The following is a 27,218-nucleotide window of genomic DNA, read 5'->3' on the forward strand; positions in this document are numbered from 1 at the left end:
ACAGACAAAAAAAAAATAAAAAATTGGTTACTAAATGTCTCCCAGCAGGACAAACCAACAATGTTTATTCTCTCTGCAAGTGAACTTTAATGTATTTCGGTTCATATTTTCTTTTACCTTTTGCAATTTTATGCATGGTTTTCAAGGATGAAGGGTTGTGTCAAGCAACCTGTCCATTTTGACATCTGCCTAACTTGACTTACTTCTACCATGATGAATTCCTGACAAAATACTTTGATTGGAAGCTCAGCTTTCGACAACAAAAGATATAGGAAGCATTTTATGCTTCTTTTTTTAAAAGGTCACAAGTCTTTTTATTTTGCTATGCTAATTATTTAGCACTTATACAGTAAGGGTTTTTGCACATGGCATTGTTTTTTTCCCCCCGCTGTCCGTGATACCAGCAGACCTGCAACCCATTTTTCGGCCGCGACCCACCAGTTGAGAACCACTGACTAATTTAGCATCAATATCCAGAGCACAGCTGCTCCTTATGCACATGAAGATGCCTCCAAATTACCTGAAGGGTCAGATCAGAATAGGCCACCTTTCACAGGCCTCACATACGGTGCAGATGATGCATTAGTCATGAACATTTAGTATGCATAACTCACTTGACATTTACACTTTCTCATGTATAACTGCTTGAAGACAATGCACTCTCATTCCCTGTGACCATTTTACCATGAACGCTTCACAGTTCATCCTATAGCATTGTATTCACTTTAGCCTCATCTTTATTTTTTAGAAAAGCTTTGGTCACTACAGAACTTTTGGAAATAAAATGTGTATGCTACTCTATAAAAGATTTATTTGCATTGCACGTTTATTTATGAGACTAGAGGAGAAGAACAGAAGCTGAATGTTTTATTAGCACAGTCCCTCCGGCCTACTTTCTGTTCATTTTAGAAACAAGAGAAAGGAAAGCTAAACATAAAATTGCTTGTAAACAGACCTGAAGTTCCAAAAAATGTGTAGTTGTAGTAAATGTAGTGAAAAAATGTAGTAAGAACAGTTTTTTGGGACCAGCTGATTCGTTCCCCACAGTGAAATTCAAATGAAAGAAATCTCTCAAGGAAGAAAAGCGATTATCTGGAGGGATAGGCTGGCTTGTTATGAGTTTCCACTGCAAAGGATATTAGTTAAAGGTTTTGTATTGTATAAATGTCAAGCCGGTGGGTCAAAAAGACAATCAATCTCAAATTCACATGCTTCATCATGTCAAACTCAAAATGAACTGAGAACTGCTTTGTTGTAATTAATGGTTAATCGGGCAATCTAATCACAAGTTGATATGAAGATCTTTTCCGCTACACGTCCTGCACAGTGAGTGCGAGTTCTTGAATGTGTGTGTGTGTGGCCTTTTACTTTTCTTTGCTGTCACGACACCTTTAGCAATGCATAGCACTGTGGTGGAATCTGCTGAACTTTTCCCAAGACCTGGTAAAAGCTTGTATTGATTTCACCCACGCAAATCCTGATAAAAATTCCACTGACACAAAGAGGTTGCAAAGCTTAGGCTTGTGTGTGTCTGATTGTGTATGTGTTAGTTTTGCTGCTGCGGTTTTATCTCTAGTCTAAGATCAGCAAGAAGTAAGTGTTGGTAGGAATAGGAAATTTTTCTGCTTTCAAGTACACATGAGAAGCTCCTACTTCCGAGGTGAGCAGTTGGGTGTATTGGGTGTTTCTTCAACTATAAGCACTTTGGACCCTGTAAACATAAACTCTCTTAAAACAAACTTTTAACACTTTCACTGTTTTAACTGTCAACTAAAATGGCCAGTAGTCTAAATCCATGCAAAAAATAAGACAGAAATTCTGTCATGCATGTTATAAACATTTCCACCACAGTGTCATTTTCTCACATTATGTACTGCATTTGACAACATTTTGTCGTAGAAATGGCCTTTTAAACATATATATATATATTTTTACTTATTTATTTTTTTACATAACTTGATTGTAAATGACAATAAAAATATTCTTCTAAGTGATATTTACCTTGATTTTACTTCATGTCTCATATTGCATCTCAAGCTGCTCTTCAATGACCATATCATCTCCTCCTTTAACAAAGTGAAAGTACACTATAGTGACCTTCATAATGTGACCTTCATAAAACATAAAACAAAAAGAAAAGAAAAAAAAACTGTTAAAGAACTCTTAGTTTTATTAAATGACAACCCCTGGGACATAAAAGTGCTTGAAATTGAATATATGTCACACATTTAAGTTAGGAACAAAAAATACGATGTAAAAAAGGAAAAAGCATGTTTTTTTAGGTGTTTGACTTGAAGCGGCGCTGCACAGATCAATCAGTGTACAGGTGCTGGTCATATAATTAGAATATCATCAAAAAGTTGATTTATTTCACTAATTCCATTCAAAACATGAAACTTGTATATTATATTCATTCATTACACACAGACTGATATATTTCAAATGTTTATTTCTTTTAATTTTGATGATTATAACTGACAACTAAGGAAAATCCCAAATTCAGTATCTCAGAAAATTAGAATATTACTTAAGACCAATACAAAGAAAGGATTTTTAGAAATCTTGGTCAACTGAAAAGTATGAACATGAAAACTATGAGCATGTACAGCACTCAATAATTAGTTGGGGCTCCTTTTGCCTGAATTACTGCAGCAATGCGGCGTGGCATGGAGTTGATCAGTCTGTGGCACTGCTCAGGTGTTATAAGAGCCCAGGTTGCTCTGATAGTGGCCTTCAGCTCTTCTGCATTGTTGGGTCTGGCATATTGCATCTTCCTCTTCACAATACCCCATAGATTTTCTATGGGGTTAAGGTCAGGCGAGTTTGCTGGCCAATTAAGAACAGGGATACCATGGTCCTTAAACCAGGTACTGGTAGCTTTGGCACTGTGTGCAGGTGCCAAAGTCCTGTTGGAAAATGAAATCTGCATCTCCATAAAGTTGGTCAGCAGCAGGAAGCATGAAGTGCTCTAAAACTTCCTGGTATACGACTGCGTTGACCTCAGACCTCAGAAAACACAGTGGAGCAACACCAGCAGATGACATGGCACCCCAAACCATCACTGACTGTGGAAACTTTACACTGGACCTCAAGCAACATGGATTGTGTGCCTCTCCTCTCTTCCTCCAGACTCTGGGACCCTGATTTCCAAAGGAAATGCAAAATTTACTTTCATCAGAGAACATAACTTTGGACCACTCAGCAGCAGTCCAGTCCTTTTTGTCTTTAGCCAAGGCGAGACGCTTCTGACACTGTCTGTTGTTCAAGAGTGGCTTGACACAAAGGAATGCGACAGCTGAAACCCATGTCTTGCATACGTCTGTGCGTAGTGGTTCTTGAAGCACTGACTCCAGCTGCAGTCCACTCTTTGTGAATCTCCCCAACATTTTTGAATGGGTTTTGTTTCACAATCCTCTCCAGGGTGCGGTTATCCCTATTGCTTGTACACTTTTTTCTACCACATCTTTTCCTTCCCTTCACCTCTCTATTAATGTGCTTGGACACAGAGCTCTGTGAACAGCCAGCCTCTTTTGCAATGACCTTTTGTGTCTTGCCCTCCTTGTGCAAGGTGTCAATGGTCGTCTTTTGGACAACTGTCAAGTCAGCAGTCTTCCCCATGATTGTGTAGCCTACAGAACTAGACTGAGAGACCATTTAAAGGCCTTTGCAGGTGTTTTGAGTTAATTAGCTGATTAGAGTGTGGCACCAGGTGTCTTCAATATTGAACCTTTTCACAATATTCTAATTTTCTGAGATACTGAATTTGGGATTTTCCTTAGTTGTCAGTTATAATCATCAAAATTAAAAGAAATAAACATTTTAAATATATCAGTCTGTGTGTAATGAATGAATATAATATACAAGTTTCACTTTTTGAATGGAATTAGTGAAATAAATCAACTTTTTGATGATATTCTAATTATATGACCAGCACCTGTATGTATGACATCAAATTACCACAAGAACAATTAGAGAGCAGACGAATCTGTGTGTTTTCAAATTGCTCTCGTGGTACATTTTGATGTCATACACCAATCGGTCTGCGCAACGCCGCTTAAGATCGAACACACCTTTTCTGTTGTACCAGTGGATAAGCATAAGGGAATACACCTGCATCACTTTTACACAATCTAAATTATTTATGCATGTTACCTAGCAGATAATTCCTTAGTATAAATCAAGTCATTAGCTTTACATTATCAGACAATAAGTTCTGTCATAACAAATATTACTGAAATGCAATGCAATGAAATTAATTTGCAATTTGCAAAACCATTCGCTACAAAATACTGCAGAGCTGCTTTCCACCCTCTTTTATGTGAACGCCCCTTTCAACATCACATCTTCACAATTCTACGTTCGCTTGGTCATTTACACGCACAAAATGACTACAATATTTCCAACTCGTTTCTTTTGGTCTCTTAGTTTTTCTCCCCCATCTCTCCTTCAATTTCTAATAATTACCCATGTGGCATAATAATATGATGCATTATCCAACCAAAAAAAAGGGGGATCATGTGATTATTTGCCAGGCGAGGTGGGGGAAGGGATGCATTTGACATAATTTCATTAGAGAAGATGGCTCTATATGTATTGGACAGGCATAAAGTACACACTTACAGCCTCATTTGACAGCTGAAGCATGACAGGGTTAATCAGAATCTCAGCTGTCCTCCATTGGAATGGCGACACTGATGATTCACTTTAGAGTATCAGCGTAGCCGTCGAGTTGCGAACACCATCCCACGCTACTGTTCAACAGCGGGAAACTGCAGCTATCATGGCTCTTCATCACCACATCCAAAAACCAGCATGACACAGCAAAGTGACAGAAAACATATACACACACATGCCAACATGGTGTTTAACAGCATTTAATAAAGTATGACATTATGTACTAATTTAGTTCTGTGTAAGAACACAAGTAACTGGTGGGTTGCTCTCAGTATATAGTGATACTATGGTGTTTGGATTTATGCAGTCACATCCCAGCTAACACACTGTAAAACAGAATTGTTGGTTTAACTTAAAAAAGTAACCTGGTTGCCTTAAAATTTTGAGTTCATTGAAATGAAAAATTTGAGTTAATTCAATGAAGGTGATTGTTTTAATCAACAGAAACTCAAAATATTATGTTATCTGATTTGACAAAAGAAAAAATGTTGTGATAACAAATCATGAAAATAATTTGTCACAGTGCAGGAATGTTTTCAGAACTTTGGCTAATGTTCATGCAAGGTTATGAACAAACATTATTCCAGTAATGTTAATAGAACATTCGTTCAAAGTTATTTGGTCTTTAATAATGTTCTCAAAACATTAGCACAAAAACATTATTTATACTTTGTTCATGGAAGTTTTTTTCTGAAATGTTTTAGTTGGATGTTTGGCTAACATTTTAAATGTTACTACTTCTTTCAGAATGTTTGAAGAACATTCAAAAGTAACGTTCCCATAATGCTAGTGAAATGATCAAATGGAAAGTTCCTTTAACGTTCGTATAATCAAGATAAAACATTTTTAAAACCCTCAAAAACTGAACGTTTATAGAACATTAAGAAGTAACGTTTTCATAACTTAATGGGAGCATTAGCAAAATGTTTTTAGAAAATTTGTATTATTTTTTGTTAGCTGGGATGGCATTTACGCTCATATGATTGGCTAACCAGACCTCCTTGGTGTATGCGGAGAATCGTTTGTGTTTTTACATATTGAATTTTTAATGAAATGAGATTGTTATTAGTATCACTCATTTTCAAAGGGAAAAAAGAAGAGAAAAAGAATTGAAATGTGCTATTCTGGGAGCTGGATTATAGAGAACTGTATGAGAAAGAGATTCCCCTCTGTGTAAAAATCTTAAGAGAGAGAGAAAATGAGAAAAGAAAGAAAGCGACCGCTCTGGTTTCCCCCCAGAGTGCTGTTTATCCGGCGGAGGTGAGGTGTGTGTGGGGAGTGGTAGTGTGCAGTGTCCAGTTCCAGGCTGTTACAGATGGTAATTTTGTCAGAAATCACTGAGCTGCTGCCAACTCCACGCTGGAGATACAGCAAGTGACGGTTGGTGTGCTGTGCCGAATCCTGCCTGTGAGGACCAGCCACCAGCTTTTATTCTCTCTCACTTATTCAGACTCGCATGCACTGGATCAAATACTGTTTGCAAGGATTTAGCTAACCGACAGGAAGCTGCTACTGGAGACATAAATGCTTGAATTCTGTTTATGTTGGATTTATTTTATCTGTCATTATTTGTCTTTCAGCTTCTAATCTCTACACAGTTATTTCACAGTTCCAAAACCATATGATTTCCTTTCTTCCATGGAACAAAAAGGAGAAATTTTGAAGAACTGTTAATGGCCGCTCTTTTCCATTATAATGGCAGTGTGTTAAAGGATTAGTTCACTTTCAAATGAAAATGACCCCAAGCTTTACTCACCCTCAAGCCATTCTAGGTGTATATGACTTTCTTCTTTCTGATGAACACAATCGGAGATATTTTAATAAATATCCTGACGCATCCAAGCTTTATAATGACAGTGAGCGATACCAATGAGTATGGGCTGAAGAAAGTGCTTCCATCTACATCCATCCATCATAAGGAGGTGGTCTGGCGATAGATAGATATTAGATAGGTAAAGCTCGGATGCGTCAGGATATTTATTAATATATCTCTGATTGTGTTCATCAGAAAGAAGTCATATACACCTAGGATGGATTAAGGGTGAGTAAATCTTGGGGTCATTTTCATTTGAAAGTGAACTAATCCTTTAATGCTTCCAGGGATGCAAATGCCCCATAAAAAAAAAAAATCATAAAGGGGGGCCATAAGTATTTCATATTGCAAGTCTTCTGAAGCTATATGATTTGTTCATAAATATAGGACTGATCCAAATCGCAATATTTAACAGATCACTCAAGGGGAAATCTATCAGTGAATAAAAGACTTCAATTTTGGTATAGCCTAATCCTCAAACTGTTTATTGAATGTATCAAATAAGTATTGGAATATAGCACATGAGTCACATGGAGCTCTTTTATACATAAAAGGTGTCCATTTTGAAGCTTGAAATACTCAGCCCCAATTCATTTTAACAGCAAAGAAAATCGATACTGTTCTTCAAAATTTCTGTTGGAAGTTCCATGGAAGAAAAATTCAAACGGGTTTAGATTTGGAACAACATGAATTTTTACTTTTAAGTGAACTATTCCTTTAAGTAGAAGGCAGTAAGTTCAAGTGTGTGTTCCATATGCTATAGGCATTATATTGCATTGTGTGTAACAGTGCACTTCATCCTGTTACACAACGCTGTGTTAATCTACTGCATTAGTGCATACATGTTCCCCATCAGGGATTTATCTTTATCTGTTTATCCCTCCCTTGAATAGGACTATATGTTACACACATTGTTCAGCTTGTAAACTGTAGTTCAGATCTCTTTGCTAAGAGTTACTAAAGTCATTACTGACCAATCCCACTTTAGCATGTTGTCTTTTGCCATTTTTATTACTGTCAGACAAACGTTTTTATTATTATTATTATTATTATTATTATTTATGTACTGTATGGCCAATGTTTTGGATAGCTAAACAATATTTTACAGGAATTATCCAAAGTATGGCAAAACGTTGTAGCTTGGGCAATATCACTGACACAATGAATGCTCGGAGATACTGGAATTTATCCCTCTCATAAATCTTCAAATAATTCTTGAGAAATGCATGCTCTGAATTAACTATAGTCTAACTTAAACGTACAACATAAGCAAGGAAATCTACGTTTACTCCAATGTAAATTAATGTTACTAACATTTAACTTCAATATGTAAATGAAACTACGTTAATGATTCATGTCATGAATAGGCAACGAGATATAACAAAATAAAGGTGTTAAAAGTAAATAAAGAATGTATTCTTCTTTAAATATTTTCTAATGCTTTTCAGTGGCAGCTCAAATGAATATAAGTTTACAGTCTGCAATGATTATCATAGCATAAAACAAATAAACGGTAAGAAACTTTTGAGTATGGCTATGGCTGTGCCCCAAAAACATGCGCGCAAACACATGGCGTGTTCGACTTGAAGGTGCGCAAACCGGTGTTTGACATCAAAGTACCGCGAGAGCGATTAGAGAGCAGACGGTTACAGTTACGTATGCTTTACTCAAAAGCTTCTTACCGTTTTTACCGAACCTTATTTAACGGCTCTGCTTCTAACATACCTAACGACTCTTAAGAAACAGTTCTTTTAGTGAATCGCTCAAAGAGACCTCACGAGTCCCTTGAACTTGAGCGGTTACTGAATCAACTCTCACTGAACAGATACAGAAGCATCACTAATGTACATGTGGAAATAAAGTAAGTTTCATGTACTTACAGTTTTGTGTTTCAGAAGTCCAGTACTTGTAAGTTTTAAAAGTAAGAGCCCGAATCAACATGTGTCAAGTGTTGGTGTCATTTTCGAGAATCAAACTACTTAAACACACCTCCATGTAGGCTACGTCCCTACCCCAGTTAGATATCGGGCGTTTGTTTTCTTTGGAGGGTACACGATATTTTTAATTCAAGGAATTAAGATATTGTCTATTGAAAGAAATATAGCATTTTGGAAAAATACATTTATTGTATTCGCTCTCGTATCATTTATAATGTATTTTACAGTTTTTACAGTTCTTTGAAAGACGCCAGGCAGGATTTTATCTCAGTAAAACGAGACGTTAATTTGACACGCTGTAATATCATATTTCTAAACGTCCCGGTTTTGTACAATAACTCGTTATTACTTATCAAAGAGCAGATCCATATTGATTTTCAAACGAACACTTCTAGAACATTCAGGTGAGTAATTAATCAGTTACCTCGTTACCTAGTTACTTTACAGTAACATCTCATGTCACTAACAACAAACCTCATAAACGCCGTATTTCACTGCTCTGAAGAGTCCGGAGATATTCTTATACTTTATGTGAATAATTCTTTTAGTGGTCATTAATGTTATTGCTTGAGCTGTAAAATAAAACTTGCTGAAGTAGTCACATATGTCCATGAAGTTAAAGTCTTCTTTTTACTTTTACAAACTGCATCTGCAGCTCACAAGCTACACATCTTTCAGTGCATAAATAAATGCCTCAATATTGTTTTTATACAAAACGTACAAAATGTTTGTCTTATCAGTGGTTTTATTCTGTCTAATATCTCTCACTTTCTGCAGTTTTAGAAATATCTGGCTTGCCACCTGACACAGAAATTGCCTACAAGGAATAATCAGTGACAAAAGTGGGCACAGACATCTTTGGTGACCTGCTGCAGCCCTGTAAGCTTTTTTAAAGACATATTTCCCAATCCTGGTCCTGGAGCACCCTAACACTGCACATTTTTCATAAGCTTATGATTATAGCTTATTCATTTATAAAGGTATCATGACTTCATACGAAACCTATATATTTACACTTGTATTATGTATTGATTCAGTACTTTATCTTATATGCAAGATTGAACAGAATATATTTATGCTTTTTGGAGGTTCCAGGACTCTCTTGAAAAAGTGGAAATTTCTTGAGACTGCAATATACCAGGGATATGACTAGTATATATTGATTGAGGCAAGGAAAACCTTTCTATGCTTTTTTTTTTTTTTTTTTACTTTTATTTTCATGTCTTTTATCTGTTTAGGTTGATACTTATCTTGCTGCCATTTCTTCCTCCAATCACAAAAGGTCACCATATGACAGCAAAAATTGGTTCCCCTCAGGCATTTCTTGATGTTTCTGAAGGTATTTTTCAATTGTACAAAGTGTCATTTTTTTATTGTAAATGAAAGTGCAGATTGAGTCTTGCTTTATTTGTTCATCCTGCAAAAATATATATATTTTACCAAAGCTGTTTTACCTTTCATTACAGGTTGGTACAAACATGCAGACCTTTGTGTCTGTTAACACTTTCCAGCCTTTCCTCCTCTGCATTAGGGAACACAAATTGAGTATCCAGAAACTCTACATCATCGTGGACAAGAAGGCATTTAAAAGTGTCTTTGACATTGATGAACTCTTCAAAGCTCACTTTGTATTCAGCACATCATACAGTGAGGCACTTTACAGTTGCACCACAGCAGACATCAAGAATAAAGGAACTGAGAGGTACATTTATGATGGTTACTGATTGGTCAGGAATGATAATTAAATGTTAAAGGGTTTAAAACTTAAACATTTTCATCATATCCTCTGTGCAAACAAGAGGAGAGGTTTTTTACTCTCAATCATTCAACACTCGCTTTTGTTTTTTTTTTCCTTGGGATTTAAACTTTGAGGTTACCACACAGGCTGTGGGGAATATGACTAGTTTTATTTCTAGCTCAATATACTACATTGAATAGCTATTCCCTCTTATAGTGTTAAATTTACACTGAGCCACAGGAAAAAAATAGAAAGCTTTACACTATTCCTACTTATTAGAGATCAAATTTAGCTCCATGTTGGTTTTTTTTTTTTAACTCTATTTGGGAGTAAATTCAGTAACACTTTTAGAGGTCTCTGTAGAGATTGTTACAATACAAACTCTGATAGAGTTAACACTCCTGGTTCTGCAGTTTGTGATTATCAAATGAGGCTTGACTGTTCTAAGCATTTGCCTGATTCACTGTCTCATCCATTTTAAGTCGATACTATCTTCTTCATGATTCTGCTTTTTGTAGTCTGTAAACATGGGAAGATGAAAGGATAAATAAAGGTAGAATTGATAGAATAGGAAAGTCATGTGAGAGGTGGGGCAAGGCAAGCTACTGCATTATGATCATGAAGATCATAAAAAAAACCCATCCTTTTTTCATTTTTTATAGCATGCAAATTGCACAGGACTAGGAATGTGTATTTAAAAAGTAAATAGTCAATTTTGATTTTGTTTGCTTTCTTTATGCAAGTTTTTCCATTTAATTGATATTATAGCAGAGCAGTGTTGCACATTATCAATATTGTTTGTGCCATTTTTTTGACCCGCGAAAAAGTGCAATTTTTCTCTTTCTATCTCGACACCAAGCTTCCAGTGATCCCCTTTTCACCCCTAGCTCTTTCTAATTTAATCTCACGCATCGATGACTTTTAATTAATATGATTGGCTAAGGGATTCTCGTACTGTTACATGGTATTTTTCTGACTTTCTAAGGGTGACAGACGCTTGGGAAATAAACAGCAAACATACATACAACATACAAACCAACAATCCTCTTTAAACAAGCAATCCTCTCTATACAACCAACCCCACTGGGAGAAGAATTAAGCAATGTTGGCATTATTAGTGAAGCATTGATATTCCCTACACTAGCTACAGTGATACAAACACAGTACTGCTAATTATGTTCCTGCTGGTGCTTTTCGGCTTTGTCTCTTGCTAATCTTTTGCCCACATGTGTTATCACACACACACTATAATGCAGACTTTTTTGTAAGGAGGGGGATGTCCTCTTCATCCAGCTTCTGTATTGATATGGCTGTTTACTTAAAATGTGGCAGTGCCCAGTGCAGCTCCTCAATGTCAGACAGAAATTGCAATAAGCAAGACGAAGACTCCATTGTGTTCATTCAATTATGTGTGTGTGGTTTGTTCAGTCACACGGTAGCAGAGCCAGAAGTCGCACCCTATTTTCCTTCTGGTGTTCACTGGATCGATAGAGGTTAACTGTCAAGTGACCTTTTGTGTTAGTGCATGGAACGTGTATATGTGGGTGTTTTTGTGTGTATGTGTACGAGAGTTTCTGGGACAGAGTGTCTAGTACAGTGTGGTGTGCTGCCTTATAGCTGTGAGATGCCGGCTTACCCCGTAATGATAAGAGAGTGCAGAGTAATTACAGGCGCTGCTTCAGTGAGCAGCCAAGGGCATCTGTGACTCCCCTCCCTGACTAAGGCCAAACTACCAGGGCTTCCCTCAACCTTTATTAGGACTCCCCACCAGTCCCCTCTCTCTCTCTGCTGTCTCTCGGTCTGCATCTCTCAGCAGTTTTTCCGCTCTTATCTTTCTCATGTTTCTCATTCTTCTTTTCTCCCTCTTTATTTCTTCCTCTTTCACCAGATCTTTCCTCTTGGCCTGTTCTCTTTCTTATTTTACTCCATTTCTTATATCTTCTATTGCAGGAGTTTTCAATGTCTTAAGCAGTAGGCCCCTCACAAACTTCCTTTCAGTTTCCACAAGGGATGCCAAAGAATCGTATACCTATATGAGGATGGAAAGCAATTGCAGTTGACCAAATTTACTTAGTTTTTAGTTGAACTGTAATAAAATCTAAAAAAAAAGAAGAAAAAAAAGGAAAAAAGTCTGCAGTGGATATGCACATTTAAATGTGATCCCTTAGGGTCCCTCAAATCATGTTATTTGAAATGCTTGTATGCACTGCAGTTTTCTATTTGCTTCTTCAATTCAGTTGGCTGCTGTTTAGGTTTGCTTTAGTTTTTAAGTGCACAAAACCAAACAACTTTTTGACATGTTTTTCTTTCCAAAAAAACCCAAATTTATTAGATAATTCAGTTTACTTTTTCCATAGAAATGAAAGCCTTATTAGTTTTCCACTTTTGAATGGGGATAAAGATGACTGAAATGCAGAATTTGCACAAAAATGAAAGTTAATTTAACTGAAAACCAAAAATAAAGTTTACATATTGCTATTCTAGCATAATTTGGTCATGGTGAAGTGTGTCCACTCTGCTGAGATGTTTGCCTGTTGTAGCTTGTCCATGTTGTTTGCACAAAATACACTGACACAGTCAAAACGTGTCATCGGAGAAGCACTAATTAAACATCGCTGCTTTTGTGATGTACCGACGTGATCTCATGAGAAAACGTGTATTTTTACGTAAATTGTGGTTCTACCACATGTACATTTACTTACGTTTTCATACACACAAAAACGTACAAATTGACGTATTTATAGCACTAAAACGTAAAAATACTTACGTATTAACAGCAAAAAAACGTAAATCATGTAACGTAAAGTGTGAATGTATATGAATTCCCATGTATTAATATTAAAATCGTGGCTTTAATGATTTAACGATGTTTTTAACCATTTTGTAATATTTAGTTTGTTTGCTGTGAGACACAGAAGGCGTTTTCTCCTGCAGCGGCTGACGATACAACCATAAGATACACCAAAGCACAACATAAATTCACAAATCACATCCATTTTATTTGTTCGCTGTACTCCAAATCTTTAGAATCCATATGTTTGTAAGGAACAGATCCAAATTCAGCCCTTTATCCATCGATTTTCATCTTCATTCTCAACAACAGCGACCAAAACAGTCAAAGCTCGCGCTCGTTATGATTCAAATTTGAAAGTAGCGCCACCCTCGAGAAGCGTTACGACATGTTTACGGCACTGATATCGAACGCTCATTGGTTCTCACCTGCTTCTCACAGATTGCGACATGCCGTGTTTCAGTGGATTGACATTTGAAATGAGTGTCGCGCCTTCACGGAGAGAAGCCGGATTCATCATATTTTCATGGATTAATAAATTAAATTCTGCTCTGTACCCTATAAAAAACTATTACCGCCAGAGAGGACTGTGAATGGAACTCATCATCATTTGAACTACTTTTGGTACCACTTTTGACATTTTCGCAAAAAATAAATTATTGTGATTACGCTTGTTTGTCTGTCATTCTTTTGTTTATAACAGTAGGTAGTTTAAAGAAATGGTTATGGGTAGGTTTAGGGGTAGGTGTAGGATTAGTGGATCAAAATATCGTTTTAATGTTATATTTTTACTAAAATTGTCATTTTCCTACACATTTCTGTTTTTTCTGTTTTATTCTTTAAACATTATGTATAAAATGGGTAGTTTTAGGTTCGGGATGGTGTTTAGGGATCTTACATTTATCTACAAAACGATAAAATGGAAATTATACATATATCTTTATGACATGAAAGATTCGTAAATATTTTACGTTTTTTCGCTGTAAAAACGTAAGTATTTTTACGTTTTAGTGCCATAATTACGTCAGTATTGTACGTTTTAGCACCTTTCTAAACGTACAAAAATGTACGTTTTGTGTCTTTGTTAATACGTAGGTATTAATACGTAACTTTCAATGAGACCAGGCTGGATGTACAGCCCTCCAAAACTTTTTCAGCCTAAATTGAATTTTTTTTTTCTTTTTTTTCTTTTTGGTGCATTAGTAATTTTAAGTTCTCTTTGAATTAGGGCTCTGTGATTTATCGTAATTGATATTTCGATTGTGATTTTGGCTGCCAACAATTATGTGAACAAGATAATCAACATAAAAGGATTATTGTTCCACTGCCGCATTCCGTCTAGTACGCATCCTTTCCTTTACAGTGGTGTGCTTTCGTTCCTTCCTAAGCCAAACTTAACATCAAAATCAGCCAAATAAGTAAGTGTTGTAAAATGCAGTCTACTGTTGCTAAACTGCTTGATATTAAACAGTGTTATTAAAAGCACATTAAGCTGCTAAAAAGAGACAGTGTTCCCTAGGCGGTTTTCTGTGTGCGCTCCAAACGCACATTAGCAAAGTATACCGTGGGCTTTGGATTTGCACCTAAACAGTCAAATTGCCTACTCACAAATATGTCGAAATGCTGTTTTGGTAAGTATACTTGTAAATACAGTCGGTTATGTCTTAAATGAATGTAAACAGTTGAGAAAGAAAACACGTGTGTAACAGTACATTGGATCCGTGCAGCTCTTAAAGTGACAGCAGCCTAATAAATCTACTGCAGTCATTATTGTTAATCAAACAACAAAAGACAAAGATAAAATCACTTACTGCTCTTGAATGAATACTTTTGTAGTTTTAATTAGGATTACTCTATATTTAATGTATACATCAGTGGGGTTTTTTATTTATTTTTTTATTTTTTTACATTTGATTACTTTATACAATTTCTGTTGTAGGCTATTACTAATCTGAATACCACTGTTAGTACATCTTCCTGAAAAACCTAAAGCACTGTTTATTTCATTTGTATTTTTGTTCATGTTGAATTTTTTGTCAGTTTTGTTTGTAATTAGTTTATTTGTTCTTATTGTTTTGAGGACTTTTCACTTACATTAACATAATATTAGTTTTTGCTGAAGTATCGATAATTGTGAAATTTTACTGACATTTAAAGTTACTCATATCATGAAATAAGACTTTAATCATATCGCCCACTGATAATCGTGTTAAATAATCATGATATCAATATTTACCAAAATAATTGTGATTATGATTTTTGCCATAATTGAGCAGTCCTACTTTGAATACAGAAACCCTATACTCAACCCTTAACATTAACTACCTATCAAATCAGAGGGAAATAAGAATTCCTGAACCTTAATTCCTAAAATCTGATTGGTTGATCATAATGTTGTTCCAGGTCCAGCAAGATTGTTGATCTAGGAACATTTTACTTTTTGAAATCCATGTGGAAATATATCCTTATGTTCTTCCCATCTTCATCATCTCTTTTCTTTCTTTAGTTCTTAAACCTTTGCTCTCTACCAAATCGGGTCTTTTTATTTCCATCTGTATGTTAGATTCACTGTGTGAAGTATCAGCAAAAGTGAAAATGGCAGGAATAAGTAAACTAGGCACCAATGTGACTTGCTCTAGCATACATCCTCTAAGGCTTTTCAAAAACAATTAAATTTCTAATGCCATGTTTCTACCACAAGACCCAACTGAACATTACTGAGTGTTTATGGATATTAATCTTTTGCAGGTCAATAATCCAGTCAGACTATTCAATCTTTCTGTCTTTCTATCTTGTATGTTTGACATGACCTTGTCAGCATCATTGTGTGACCTCAAGGGACCCATCCCCTGAGATGACAGCTGTGTCAGATTCAATCATCGTTTATTGTGAATTGACAAAGTGAGAGATTGAAAGTATAGATAAATGCTGACTAGCGAGCTTTAAAATACTGTAGAGCAAGCTGCTGAATGTTAAAAAACTGAATGAAAGGTGGTTTTACATGCCGGTTTGGTTTCGGTACTTGTGGTGGATGTTATATGTAACTATAAAGCAATCTGATTCTCTGGGATGACAGCCCAGAAGTAATGGAGCCTTGCCCGATCATGACGTCAACACCAGGCACTAAGTGCTCAGAAATTATTGAGGTAAATCTCTACCTTTTCTGTCTGCTCCTCCTTATCCTCTGCCCCTTCTACACACACATGCACACACACTCCTTTTGTGTGTCTCCCTCTTGTTAGAGGTCAAACTCAATCTGTCCTTGTCAGGTTTAATCAAAGTATCCACAAATTCAATTTCAGCTGCTGTGTGAGAGAGGCTATTAAGGCATTCTTTGTCATTCGCAATGTCATTAGGCAGTGAGAAGAGAGGGCATGGGGGTGTTTCCGATTCTGAGGCATTTACTCATCGTTTTAGGGTAAATAAAGCTAAAGTGCTCTCTGTCAGTACCTAAAGGTGCCATAATTCCATTACATGATCTGTGAGACATGAGCGGTAACATTTAATACTCTAACAAATAGTGTGCAACAGTCAGGTTCCAGAAGTAAAAACTCAATTTTTAATGATAACTTACAAACCTTTAAAGCCAGCCTTATTGTAAATTACGAGGTTGGTAATCAATAGTATTTGCTTCTGTTGAAGCCGTCAGCCTGCATTATTTGAACTTAGCTTTAAAATAATTGTTTAACGATGGAATTTGTGGTGAAAAACTACATTACCCATGATGTTGTACAGAAAATTTACGAATCGTAGACACAAGCAAAACACACCTAAAGATTTCTTTAGCTCCGCCCACTCCCGTGAAGCACTGCGAATGATGTAATCTCCCACGCTCTCAAAATAATGATATATATATATACAGTATATACACTTAAACATTATATATATAATATATATATGTATAATATATATTTCACCCAAAAATGAAAATTCTGTCATCATTTACTCACCCTCAAGATGTTCCAAACCTCTATGAATTTCTTTCTTCTGATGGGGACTTCTTGACTTCTGTAGTAGTTTTTTTTCCATTCTATGGAAGTCAGAGGGGGCCATCAACTGTTTGGTTGCCCATATTCTTCTAAATATCTTTTTGTGTTCAGCAGAAGAAAGAAATTCATACAGGTTTGGAACATCCTAAGGGCGAGAATTGACAGAATTTTCATTTTTGGGTGAACTATCTCTTTAAGTACACAGTATTGTACCTTTTGTGTTTTTGTCCGGTTTTCAAATACTTTTTTGCTTCAAATCAAAGTATGTAATGTTATGATTTACCTCATTGCTGGTTGGCCTTGTTCATGGCTTGTAACGCTTTAACAAAGGAATTAATGGAAAAATTATTTCCAGAACCAATGCTGCTGAAAAAGTGAATGGGCACTGTTGCATAGTGATGGGGAGTCGACTCCAAAAGAAGAAAATGTATCATGCTTTAAGGATGTTTATTGGAACACAAGAAATAAGTACTTATTTTTTAAAAAAAAAACTGCAGGAGTGTTCTTGTTCCTCAATTTGGAGAATTTTCTTAGTTTCTCTTATCTCCAGGCCTTTTTTAGGATTCTGCATTTAGATACAGAAAGATGATTCACTCCTATTACTTGTGAATGGGACAAATTGCAATGCGCAATATGGCGGAATACATCCCGCATTTTAAGTAAAAGAGCCAATCGCATCATTGCGTCACTGTAGCTGAGACTCGGGCTTAGGGCTGCACATGCACATTGGCTGGTCCAGCCTGAAAAATAAGCTTTTTTAATGCTATTTGAGCACAAGAAACAACATTTATGGGACAGTTCATGTCAGATTTTGTTGCTGATTTGAAATACGTTATTTAATTGTGAGTTCAGCAAGCTGTTTTTGGGATTTCAAGATTCCCCCATTTAAATTGGACTTGGTCTTGGATGCCCGAAATAGCTGCCCGGAGGCGTTGCAAATATGGCCGCCGAGTGAACAGACTTTCCTTGAAAGGGACTTTGTTACTACTCATGTGCCTGTTGCATTATGTGTTTTGTCATTCTACAATCAGAATAAGTAATATAATTTGTAGTACTGTAATTAATATACTGTGATATCACAAATGTACCAACTTTAGTTTTGTGCACCATTTAAACAAATAACACCTGAAGATTGTAGAGACTTGACAAAATCCTTTGAAATGAGGAAAAAAACATAGCTTACATTTCGTTTGTATGCACATACTGTTTCTACAGTGTTGTTTCCTTCTTGAAATTGCTACTTTTGCGTTGTCTGACTTGAAAAGTTACTTTTTCCCCACAAAGCTCCTTTGGTGACAGCAGGCTGTACCGTAACCAAAAAGCTCCATAAAGATAAAGCATTCTTTATTCTCGTATATTACTAAGCTCTGCTCCCCCCACTAATTTTAGATTTTTGCCCGAAATACCAAATTCCGCACTGCAAAGGTACATTTTTTTTTCTGTATTTCATTCCATTTTTTAGCCTCATTTCCATTTTAGTGACTTTTTTTATATAGAACATCAATGATGTTTGATGAATATATGTGAATTTGCTCCACCATGAATTCACTCATACTAATCACAGGCTAGTGGCATTTATCTCAGTGCTGCCTTCTCTCTGATCTCTTTCAGACAAATTTAGTCCTAATCTGATCTCTTCCAAACTGATGGAACTTTTCTTCAATCCGTTAAGTCCAGCACTCCAACCCAGAGGCAGCACTGAAATAAACCTTCAAAACAAAAGCATCAATCCCTTCAGCTTTAATTATCTTTTCATCTGGAATTAAATTCTTGATAGATTATGAAACCCTTCCCAATCTTTGGTTGTGTAACGACATAAGCTGATGTTTGTATGTTTGGCGTCCTCAATATCAACAAAAGAGTCTGGGAAACTCGCTTGGCTGCTGTTGCAGTCGCAAGACTAATCGGATATTCATTTCATACAGATGGTAGTGAGCAGTGATTGCTGCAGCTGAGATTTGTCAGGATTGGTGCTCTCAGGACAGCTGAATGGGAAGATGTTTTGGAGTTAGTGTGTTAGTGGTCGGTCATTGTATATCTTACACTCAACAAAAAGTCTGTAATAGGGCACAATGTACTGTGTTAATATAAAGGAACTTTCTGTATTGAATTTTCACATGTGTTTTACCCATGTTTTGAACTACACAATGCATTGTGTTGTGTTTTAGGGTTAAAGGACATGTCTGTAAACTTAAGAAAATTACCAGTACCTTTTCCATTTTTCTATGGATTTTTTTTCTTTCAGTGTATGTCTTGACATATGTCAGGTGTTTCTTATGGTGTATGTCAACATTTAGAGTCTAAAATATGGTTTACTCGATGTGACCCATCTGAAACCTGTCAAATACAGAATGAGCTAATTATTCAATTAATAGAGCTTGTAAGGGAAACTCAAACCTTTTAATTCATTTTGGAAGGCCGCTAGCGAAGAATTTAACAGATTAATGCTGTTAGCTCACAGAATGCCTCAGTTAATGTTAGCACAAATAAAACGTGTGTGGTAGAGGCCATTAGTTACATGTGGGTTTTCTTTCCTACCACATTATTCGACTCTTTCAGATGGTAAATCACATATTGTCCCACCGGCCCTGACACGTGGATCAATAGTGTTAACCGTTCAGTATTATGATGACTTGATGTCTTTCATTTCTGTCATATTTACTTTTCCAATATCTTTATTCACTTCTGCCTCTTGTCCAGGAGGAGCGGCAACCACACAATAGATCTTTTGTTAATTTGTTGACTAACGAACTCAATAATGAACTACAACTTAATGCATTAATTATTTGAACAAGTGCTGTGTGTGCTCTCAGAGAGAACAAACAAAATTCTGTTTAATTGACTGTACAAGCAGTTTGATAATCAATACTGTTCCTACTGGTTACATCCCTTATTAGGTTTCTTGTACATTATTTCTAAGAGAATATTATTTGAAAAATTTACACAGAATACAATTAAAACTTAAATTATGTTAATATGTTGTGTAAAAAAAGATGGAAGATTATGAAACAAGACATTCCAGAAATAAATGCAAAAATGTGCAATGTTTTGTTAAAGAAAAAAAATTGTTACAGCGCTTTTTTTTTCTATACAAAGTTTAATTTCAAGTTTAAAATTAAATCTTACATTTAGCTGTTGGTCTGAACTTCTAGCTATGCATTGCAAACAAAATTACAGCGGGTGAAATTTTTCTTTAGGTAAACAGCCTTTTTCTAGTAATATTGCATGTATTCTGCAAACATTTCTGAGTTTATCCTCTACATAATCATGAAAGGATGTAGCTGTAATATAGCTTAGAAAAGGTTCATATGCAATTTTGTTACACCATGTGTAAGTCTTGTGGCTGTACTTTCAAGCGTTTTGCTGCGTTTATCCATATGCAGTGTCTTGCCCCATAGACTTCCATTGTAAGTGTGTTAATGTAAACACAATATATGTTGTGACAAACTGAGCAAAGAAAAATTGTTTTCTGTGGAAATCAATAGCATGTTCATAGAGCTTATGTGAGCTTCAACCCTCAAAGTTCAAGCTTACATAAGCCCATTTTAAGTTAAAGTTAAAAGACCTTTTATATATTTTATCTATATAATGTATTTGTTGGAGTGTTTTCTTATATTTTAACAAACAAAATAATCAAAACCTTCATGCAGTGAACGCACAGGCTGGCCATTTTAATTTAACACACTGTAAACCTGAATAAGTTTGCAAAATTAAAAAATAAAAAATAAAAATTGACGCAATCAGTTGCTTCAATTTTTAAGTTAAGAAATTCAAAGTTTAAGTAAGCAGAACTGGCAGATTTTTATTTTGTACTATACATTTTAATTGTTCTTAACTTGAAATATTTGAGTACACTCATACATTGAACTTAAAATTATCATGTAACCCCAATGTAAAAAATTTTTGTTAGTGTAAAATTAGCAAGCTATAACAAGCTAATTCAAAAAAATGCTAATTTGTTAACATGTTAACAATAACATGGTATAACATTAGCTGAATGAGTACAGCAATATAAAGCATTTAACATACTTGCTCTCAAACCAAGCCGCATGCACCATTGTTACCATGATGGTAACTCTCCAAAAACCCACATTAACAGAAACTCTTCTAAATTAGCATTAACATTATTCACTACTAAATCTCCCACTTAACATTAATCTTGCACAAAAAACATTATATAATACTTAATTTTAGCATTTACTCTCCCTTTCGAGTGCCATGGGCAAAGCATGCTGGGAAATAGAAATCCCAGCCCAGTTTCAGTTAAACTTAAGTTCATCTAAATTAAAAGAAATAAGTTAATAAAACTCAAAACAATGAAACAGTTCAGTTTACTTAAAATAAGTCAGTTCTGTGAACTTGGAGAAAAAAAAAAGAAAAAGAAAGTGCTAAATACTCAAAAGTTAATTTGACTGAACTAATTTGTTTAATTTAAGTTTGTCCTACTCAAACCAATTAATTATTTTGAGCGGTAGGGTTTACAGTGTTCTCTGCCAGAACTTTTGCTTAATCATCAGTGATTTTCTCTTTTCCTCTGAATTCCCTATGCATGCCCTTCTGTCATTCTGACTTACTTTTTGTCTTTCCACCTATCTCTCCTCCTTTTTCTCTTTCATCCCTCTCTTCATCCTCTTCCATCTCTCCTTTACTCTCCTTCCTCTCCGCATTACTATCTTTTCCCCCCTCTCTCACTTTCACTCACTCTTTCTTTCTGACCCCTGGCACTCTCAGTACTCGGATGAGAGGCTACCTAACACTGTGCAGTGTGATCAGGTGTTGTTGAGTAAGCAAGATAGACAGCCCATCTTCAGCGGTCAGCTTAATGCTGTCCTCCTCCAGTGCTACGTCCTCGTCCCCTAAGCGACTCCTTTAGACTGAACCCAGCGAGCAGAACTGCTGCATTCCCCTTGCTACACATCTGCAGATCTCCTCTCTCTTTTTTTTACTTTTAATGATTTTTTTGTTGTTGTTGTTAGTAATTTTGAAGGTGAAAAATTAACTTTACTTTCAGCTACAGTAGCCGGTTACTAGCCACTCTGATGCTTTAACATCCATTTTAATTCTAATAAGATGCCCAGTATTTAGTACAAATCACTAAATCCTGGCAGCTGAAATCTTACATTAGCATACTCTTTAAAACAAAACATAGAAGTCGATTGCACCCTGAACATTTCCTAAGATCTAATCAGAATGTATACATAAACAAGTGAACCACATTGCGACAGCTTTTTTTTCCCCAAGCCACTTTGAGCCATCTTAAATGTTTCCCACCAGAGTGGGTTGACAAGCTAAAATCACCCACTACTGTGGGAAAATAAATAAATAAATAAAATTGGCTGGTGGCAGGTGTTAATTTCCCACCTTAATGATGTGAGAGCACTGGAACTCTAAGGCTATGTTTACACGGCAGCAGAAAATGGTTATCTGTCAGTTGTCACTTTTAGAGTGATTAAATATGGTTATATTCACAGTTTGTTTATTAACGACAGTGACAACCACATTCTGTAACCAAATTGACTCCCCTACAATTTCAGAACTCGCAACTGATTTTTGAGAGTGAGTTTGATTAGTCTGTGCTGTGAGCTAAACTGCATTGGGCATCTAGTTGTTCGTCACGCCATAGACTGCGATATTCACTCTGCAGTGCACATATGCTTGCTATGTGAGGTTCTGGTAACTCACAATGACGGAAATATAAGCAGAATCTCATTCAAAGGTTTTGCTCCAGGCACTGTTTTTCACTGTTGTCTTATTAAAAATAAAGCATTCAAAGCTGCTGTCAGATAATTAGGATTTGACAGGGGAACTTGTGCCTTATTTTGAAAGACATGATAATTGTGGTAAGAATTTCTGGTGATAGGAAAGGTGCCATCTTTGATATTTACTTTAGTCACTGTCACCATGATTTCAGGTGTTACTCACAGCTATTGAGAATAGAAAATTGGCTTGACTTTGGTTACTCATTCATATAGACCATATTCAGTCCACTTCTGCAAGCTGTCCTATGTTAAAGGAATATTCGAGAGTAGCCTATGTGAGGGGTTTTCTCGCTCCTTTACTGCTAATAATTGGTTCTCTCTCATGCTGTCTCTCTCCTTCTCTATAAGGAGATTTGTTGTTGAATAAAGCCAAACACTCCAGAGAACCCAAGTGCTCCATAAAACTGTAAAGGTGTAAAACAGCCTCTGCTATTAAGAGAGTGGTGTGTGTGTGTGTGTGTGTGTGTGTGTGTGTGTGTGTGGTTTAAGTTTCTATACCATCTCCACCTTGCGTGAAATTGGGCACTGGGCAAACGGAGAGGGTGATCATTGATTAATCAGTATACGTTAATGAGCTGCATCGATCGAGAGACCAGTAGACTCAGCGCCAACCTCAGATGGTGTGAGACCGCGACGCCATTTTAGAGTAGCAAGGGAACCCATCCTAAGCCAGTGACTCAGAGAGACAGGTGTGCGTGAGACAGATGTTAAGGGTGTTGCGGGTACAGCAGAGGCTTGACATTGTTATGATGGATGTATACGGATCACTGACCTGACAATGCAGCAGTGATCCCATGATCCCACACTGCTGTGGCTAGGTGATGCCCACTAATTTGTCAATTTTTGTCTGCTTCAGTTCACCCAGAGCGCTATGGATTGAATTTTGAAGCACAACTATGAAGCATCACAGCTTGAGTCATTTAGAAGGACTTCCCTGCTGAAAAGACCAATATACGTTTTGTTTTGGATGTTGATGTGCTGCTTAGTGGGTTTATTAATTAGCTTATCCAGCAATATATCATTTGTCAATCAGCTTCACCAGCTAGTTGTTGTTGTTTTTTTTTTTTCTGCCAGCTGGTTTTAGATTCAACATCTACCAGCAGGGGCAAACAAGGCCATATTAACCATCCAAACCTTGACCTCTGGAGGTAGACCAGCACTAAATCACCACTAACTAGAATAAACTTGTCTAGACCAGCATCAGGATTAGACAGTATAATGAATGACCTGCACAAGAAGTTTATATTGCTAATGCAATGCAATATTATATGTAGTTGCCTGAGCCAGTTTTTGTGTGTGTTTGCATGTGCGAAAATATATTTGCATTTCAGTATGTCCCTAAACCACATTATGCTAACGGTGCTGGAGCGTAATGTGATAATGTTTTCAGTAGATATCAAAGGAATGTAAATATTACAGAATATGGTCCCAGGAGTAGGACGGGCTATCAGTGTTACTTCAGTACTATAAAAGTACATGCACACACTCTCTCTTTCACATTCATTTCTGGTAATACCCATATTTTTTTCTGATGATTGCAGTGTGGCGAGTTTCATGTTCATTGGTGAGAGAGGCGGATAAAGAGGCAGATTAATATCCCTGACTATAATCATTTCGTTTACATACAAAACACCCACTCTCTCTCTCACTCTCAAACACTCACACTCTCACTCACTGCCTTATCTCTTTATTCTTTCTCTCTTTTGTCTTGTTTTTACGTTGACAGTTCTTTTATTCAGTATGTAGTTTAGGCTATGGCATCAGTTTCAAAATGTCATAAGCATTTGGTTCCCATCTTTACCCATAGACATAAAACTCACAACCAATGGCAGTGTCACAGAACAGAGATGTCTTTGTTTTAATAAAACTGCTAGTCAGAGTTGTGGACATTGGTGTTTTGAATTTTTGCTCTGTAGGTTGACATAACAATCACAGAGATTCTGTCTCAGTATCAGTGCTGTAATCAGAGAGCATGCTGTTTTTTTTCTGTTTGGCCATTGGCAAGGTTACTGGAACTAAAACATGGCCGGAGTCCAACTTCCAATCTCATTGCACTACTGAGTAACAATCTTTTATGGAACACAATTGAAATTAGGTATTAATATGCAGACATGCTTGCCCATGTGTGAACATAGAAGATATGAGGTAGTAATTAGCATCCTAAGGGCAGGTCTTAATGCAACCCAGAATAGCCTGTGCATGTGGGACGCTTTGAAAGACTGTAAATCACACCTTATAAAGGGCTTGCCTCTTCCGGCTCTGTTCATGTCATAAAATAGTAGTCAAACCCCTTCTTCCCTTATAAAAGTCTGAATAAATCCCATAATGCTGCAACTTCACGAGCTTAGTGTTTCTCTCCTTTTTGTGACCTGTGAAACACTGCTTCACAGAGACAACTGTATTTCAGACCAGACTGTATTTCAGCGTTGTATCCTTACATTTGTAGCACAGCCAGTTTGAGCTTGAGTGTGACTGTGAAGTGGCCACAGAGAAGCCAAGAAGAATGGCATCTGTTTGCAACTTTAGTTCAAAACTTTTTTCATTCTTCACTTTTGGTATTTCAAGAAAGCAGTTACCTTAAATATTTTCAGTTGGTGGATTTAGTTTCACAAATTAAAAGTGGTCAAAATAGGAAGTTACAGATAAACCTACCTGGTCTTTTGTCTGTTCTTCCTCTTCGGCCGCCACATAATCGTACTTTTGATATAAGAACGAGAATTTGTTTCTGGCAAAGGGACTTGTTGCTCTTGGGGCACGGCTTGCGTTTGTTGGCTATCGGCCGGTTGGCCTGGTCCTCCTTGACTGCCCGTTTTTGTCTGATGAGAGAACTGGCAAGAGCTGCCATCTTCCCCCCCCCTCTCACCTTTGGGAGGGGGGTCTCTGTTTGCTTTAGAGACCCTCTCTGGATGCACTTGTCTTTTTACCAGCAACACGAAGAGATAAAACTCAGGGGTCAAACCTCGCGTGCACGGAGAGCCAAGAAATCAGGTAGGTTCCTCACGTGTCCGTGTGTTTCCCTCCAGTAAGGGAAGAGGTTAAGTTCTGGTCCACTCACAACCTGTCCATGGTTTGTCCTTCATTATGTTTGTTTCGCTAAATACATATTGACACCACAACAAATCCTTAAAACGTAAATCGACGTCGTCACATTTCCACAAAAAGATACAAAAAGAGGCTGACAAAGTCATCGTTGCGACATTGCCGACATATTTGCCCCCCCTTCTCTCCTCTCCCTTCCCCTCCCCTTGTGTCTTGTTCCTGAAGACGAAAACACTGACAAAGCTAAAGTTTAGCACACAGAAACGATGAGCTTTCTCACCCACACACGACTGGTCCTTGCAGAAAGTTCTTCACTCACCAGCAGCAGAATTATTCGGCTTAAATCAGGAACAGATCCTGTCAGAAATGGGCAGATGGTCAGCCTGCAGTCCCTATGGCTAACTTTAGTTGTGCTGGGAAAAAAAATAATAATCTGGAGCGGTAATCCAGCGCTCCCACGTCCAGAGGCACTTCTGCTTCAGCTGCTGGGACGGACAAAGCCCTGAGTCGCAGGACGGGAACCGGCAAAAGAAGAATGGACTCTGAGAAATTTCCCTTCTGCCTCTTCTGGCACGCACTATCTCTCCCCACAGCCCTACATTACCCCCCCCCCCCCCACCCCAAAGCCAGCGAGCGTGTGTGTATGTGGGTGTGTGCGCAAATCCAGCGGCTACCACCAGTAAAGGTGACATTCATAAGAGAACAAGTGAGGGAGGGAGAGCGAGAGCGATCGAGTGAGGGAAAGAGAGCGAGTGAGTGTAAAAGAGAGTGAGAGAAGAACAAGAATGATGAATGAGAACAATGGAGGAGAAAAAACAGAAAGATGAAGGGAGAGAAAAAGAGGAGGATGAGAGAGAGTTAACACTACTGTTCTTCTTTCAGTCTGCCGTGTCTGTCCTTGATGGGTAGAGTGGAGGAGAGAAAGACAGAGAGAGAGAGAGAGAGAGCTTGAGGTGCCAATGGTGACAGTTTTCAGTCACCTCAGGAAGAACATCGCAGTCGTGCGTTCTGAGTCAGTTATCGCTGCCAAATTCACACACTCGCACATACATTTATCCCCTTCACCCGTCTCTCTCTCTCTCTGATACACACATCCTCGTGTACACAATCACTTTTAGGGGATTAGGATTGTACCACTTTTATTGGTTTAGCGTTCAGATTCTTGCAGTCCTTGTGCTCGGAGTGCTTCACGTTTGCTGAAGGTGTAAGACTAACGCAAACAGAAAGACTTTCTCTGTCTTATCTTTTTCTCTTATCCTCTTTTTTTTCTCATTTACTTTATTGCTCTGGATTCTTCATCTAAAAGCTCTTTTTCCCTCCCTCAGTGTCCCCCCTCCTCCTTCTCATTCTTCTTTCTGACATCACTGCAGTTTCGCTTTATCTCAGTGTATTTTCCAGTCTCTTGGCACTCTGCAAATACAGCATGTGAAATGAGCGGGACCTGAGGGGCGGTTTGCTTAAAGAGACAGACAGGCACT

At 37.1% G+C, this 27,218-nt stretch overlaps 1 protein-coding gene across 1 annotated transcript in view; it reads right to left on the reverse strand.

The window, feature by feature from the left end:
* The window catches only part of fgf11b (fibroblast growth factor 11b), a 63,430-nt gene extending 36,801 nt beyond the window's left edge, over nt 1-26,629 (reverse strand). The window contains exon 1 of the mRNA XM_051910668.1: nt 25,354-26,629. Coding sequence (XP_051766628.1) covers nt 25,354-25,546 — 193 coding nt within the window. The 5' untranslated portion in view covers nt 25,547-26,629. The remainder of the gene's footprint in view (nt 1-25,353) is intronic.
* Nucleotides 26,630-27,218: the final 589 nt, after the last annotated feature.

This window comes from Ctenopharyngodon idella, chromosome 10 (assembly GCF_019924925.1).
Source record: "Ctenopharyngodon idella isolate HZGC_01 chromosome 10, HZGC01, whole genome shotgun sequence".
In the NCBI taxonomy this organism is placed as follows: Eukaryota; Metazoa; Chordata; class Actinopteri; order Cypriniformes; family Xenocyprididae; genus Ctenopharyngodon; species Ctenopharyngodon idella.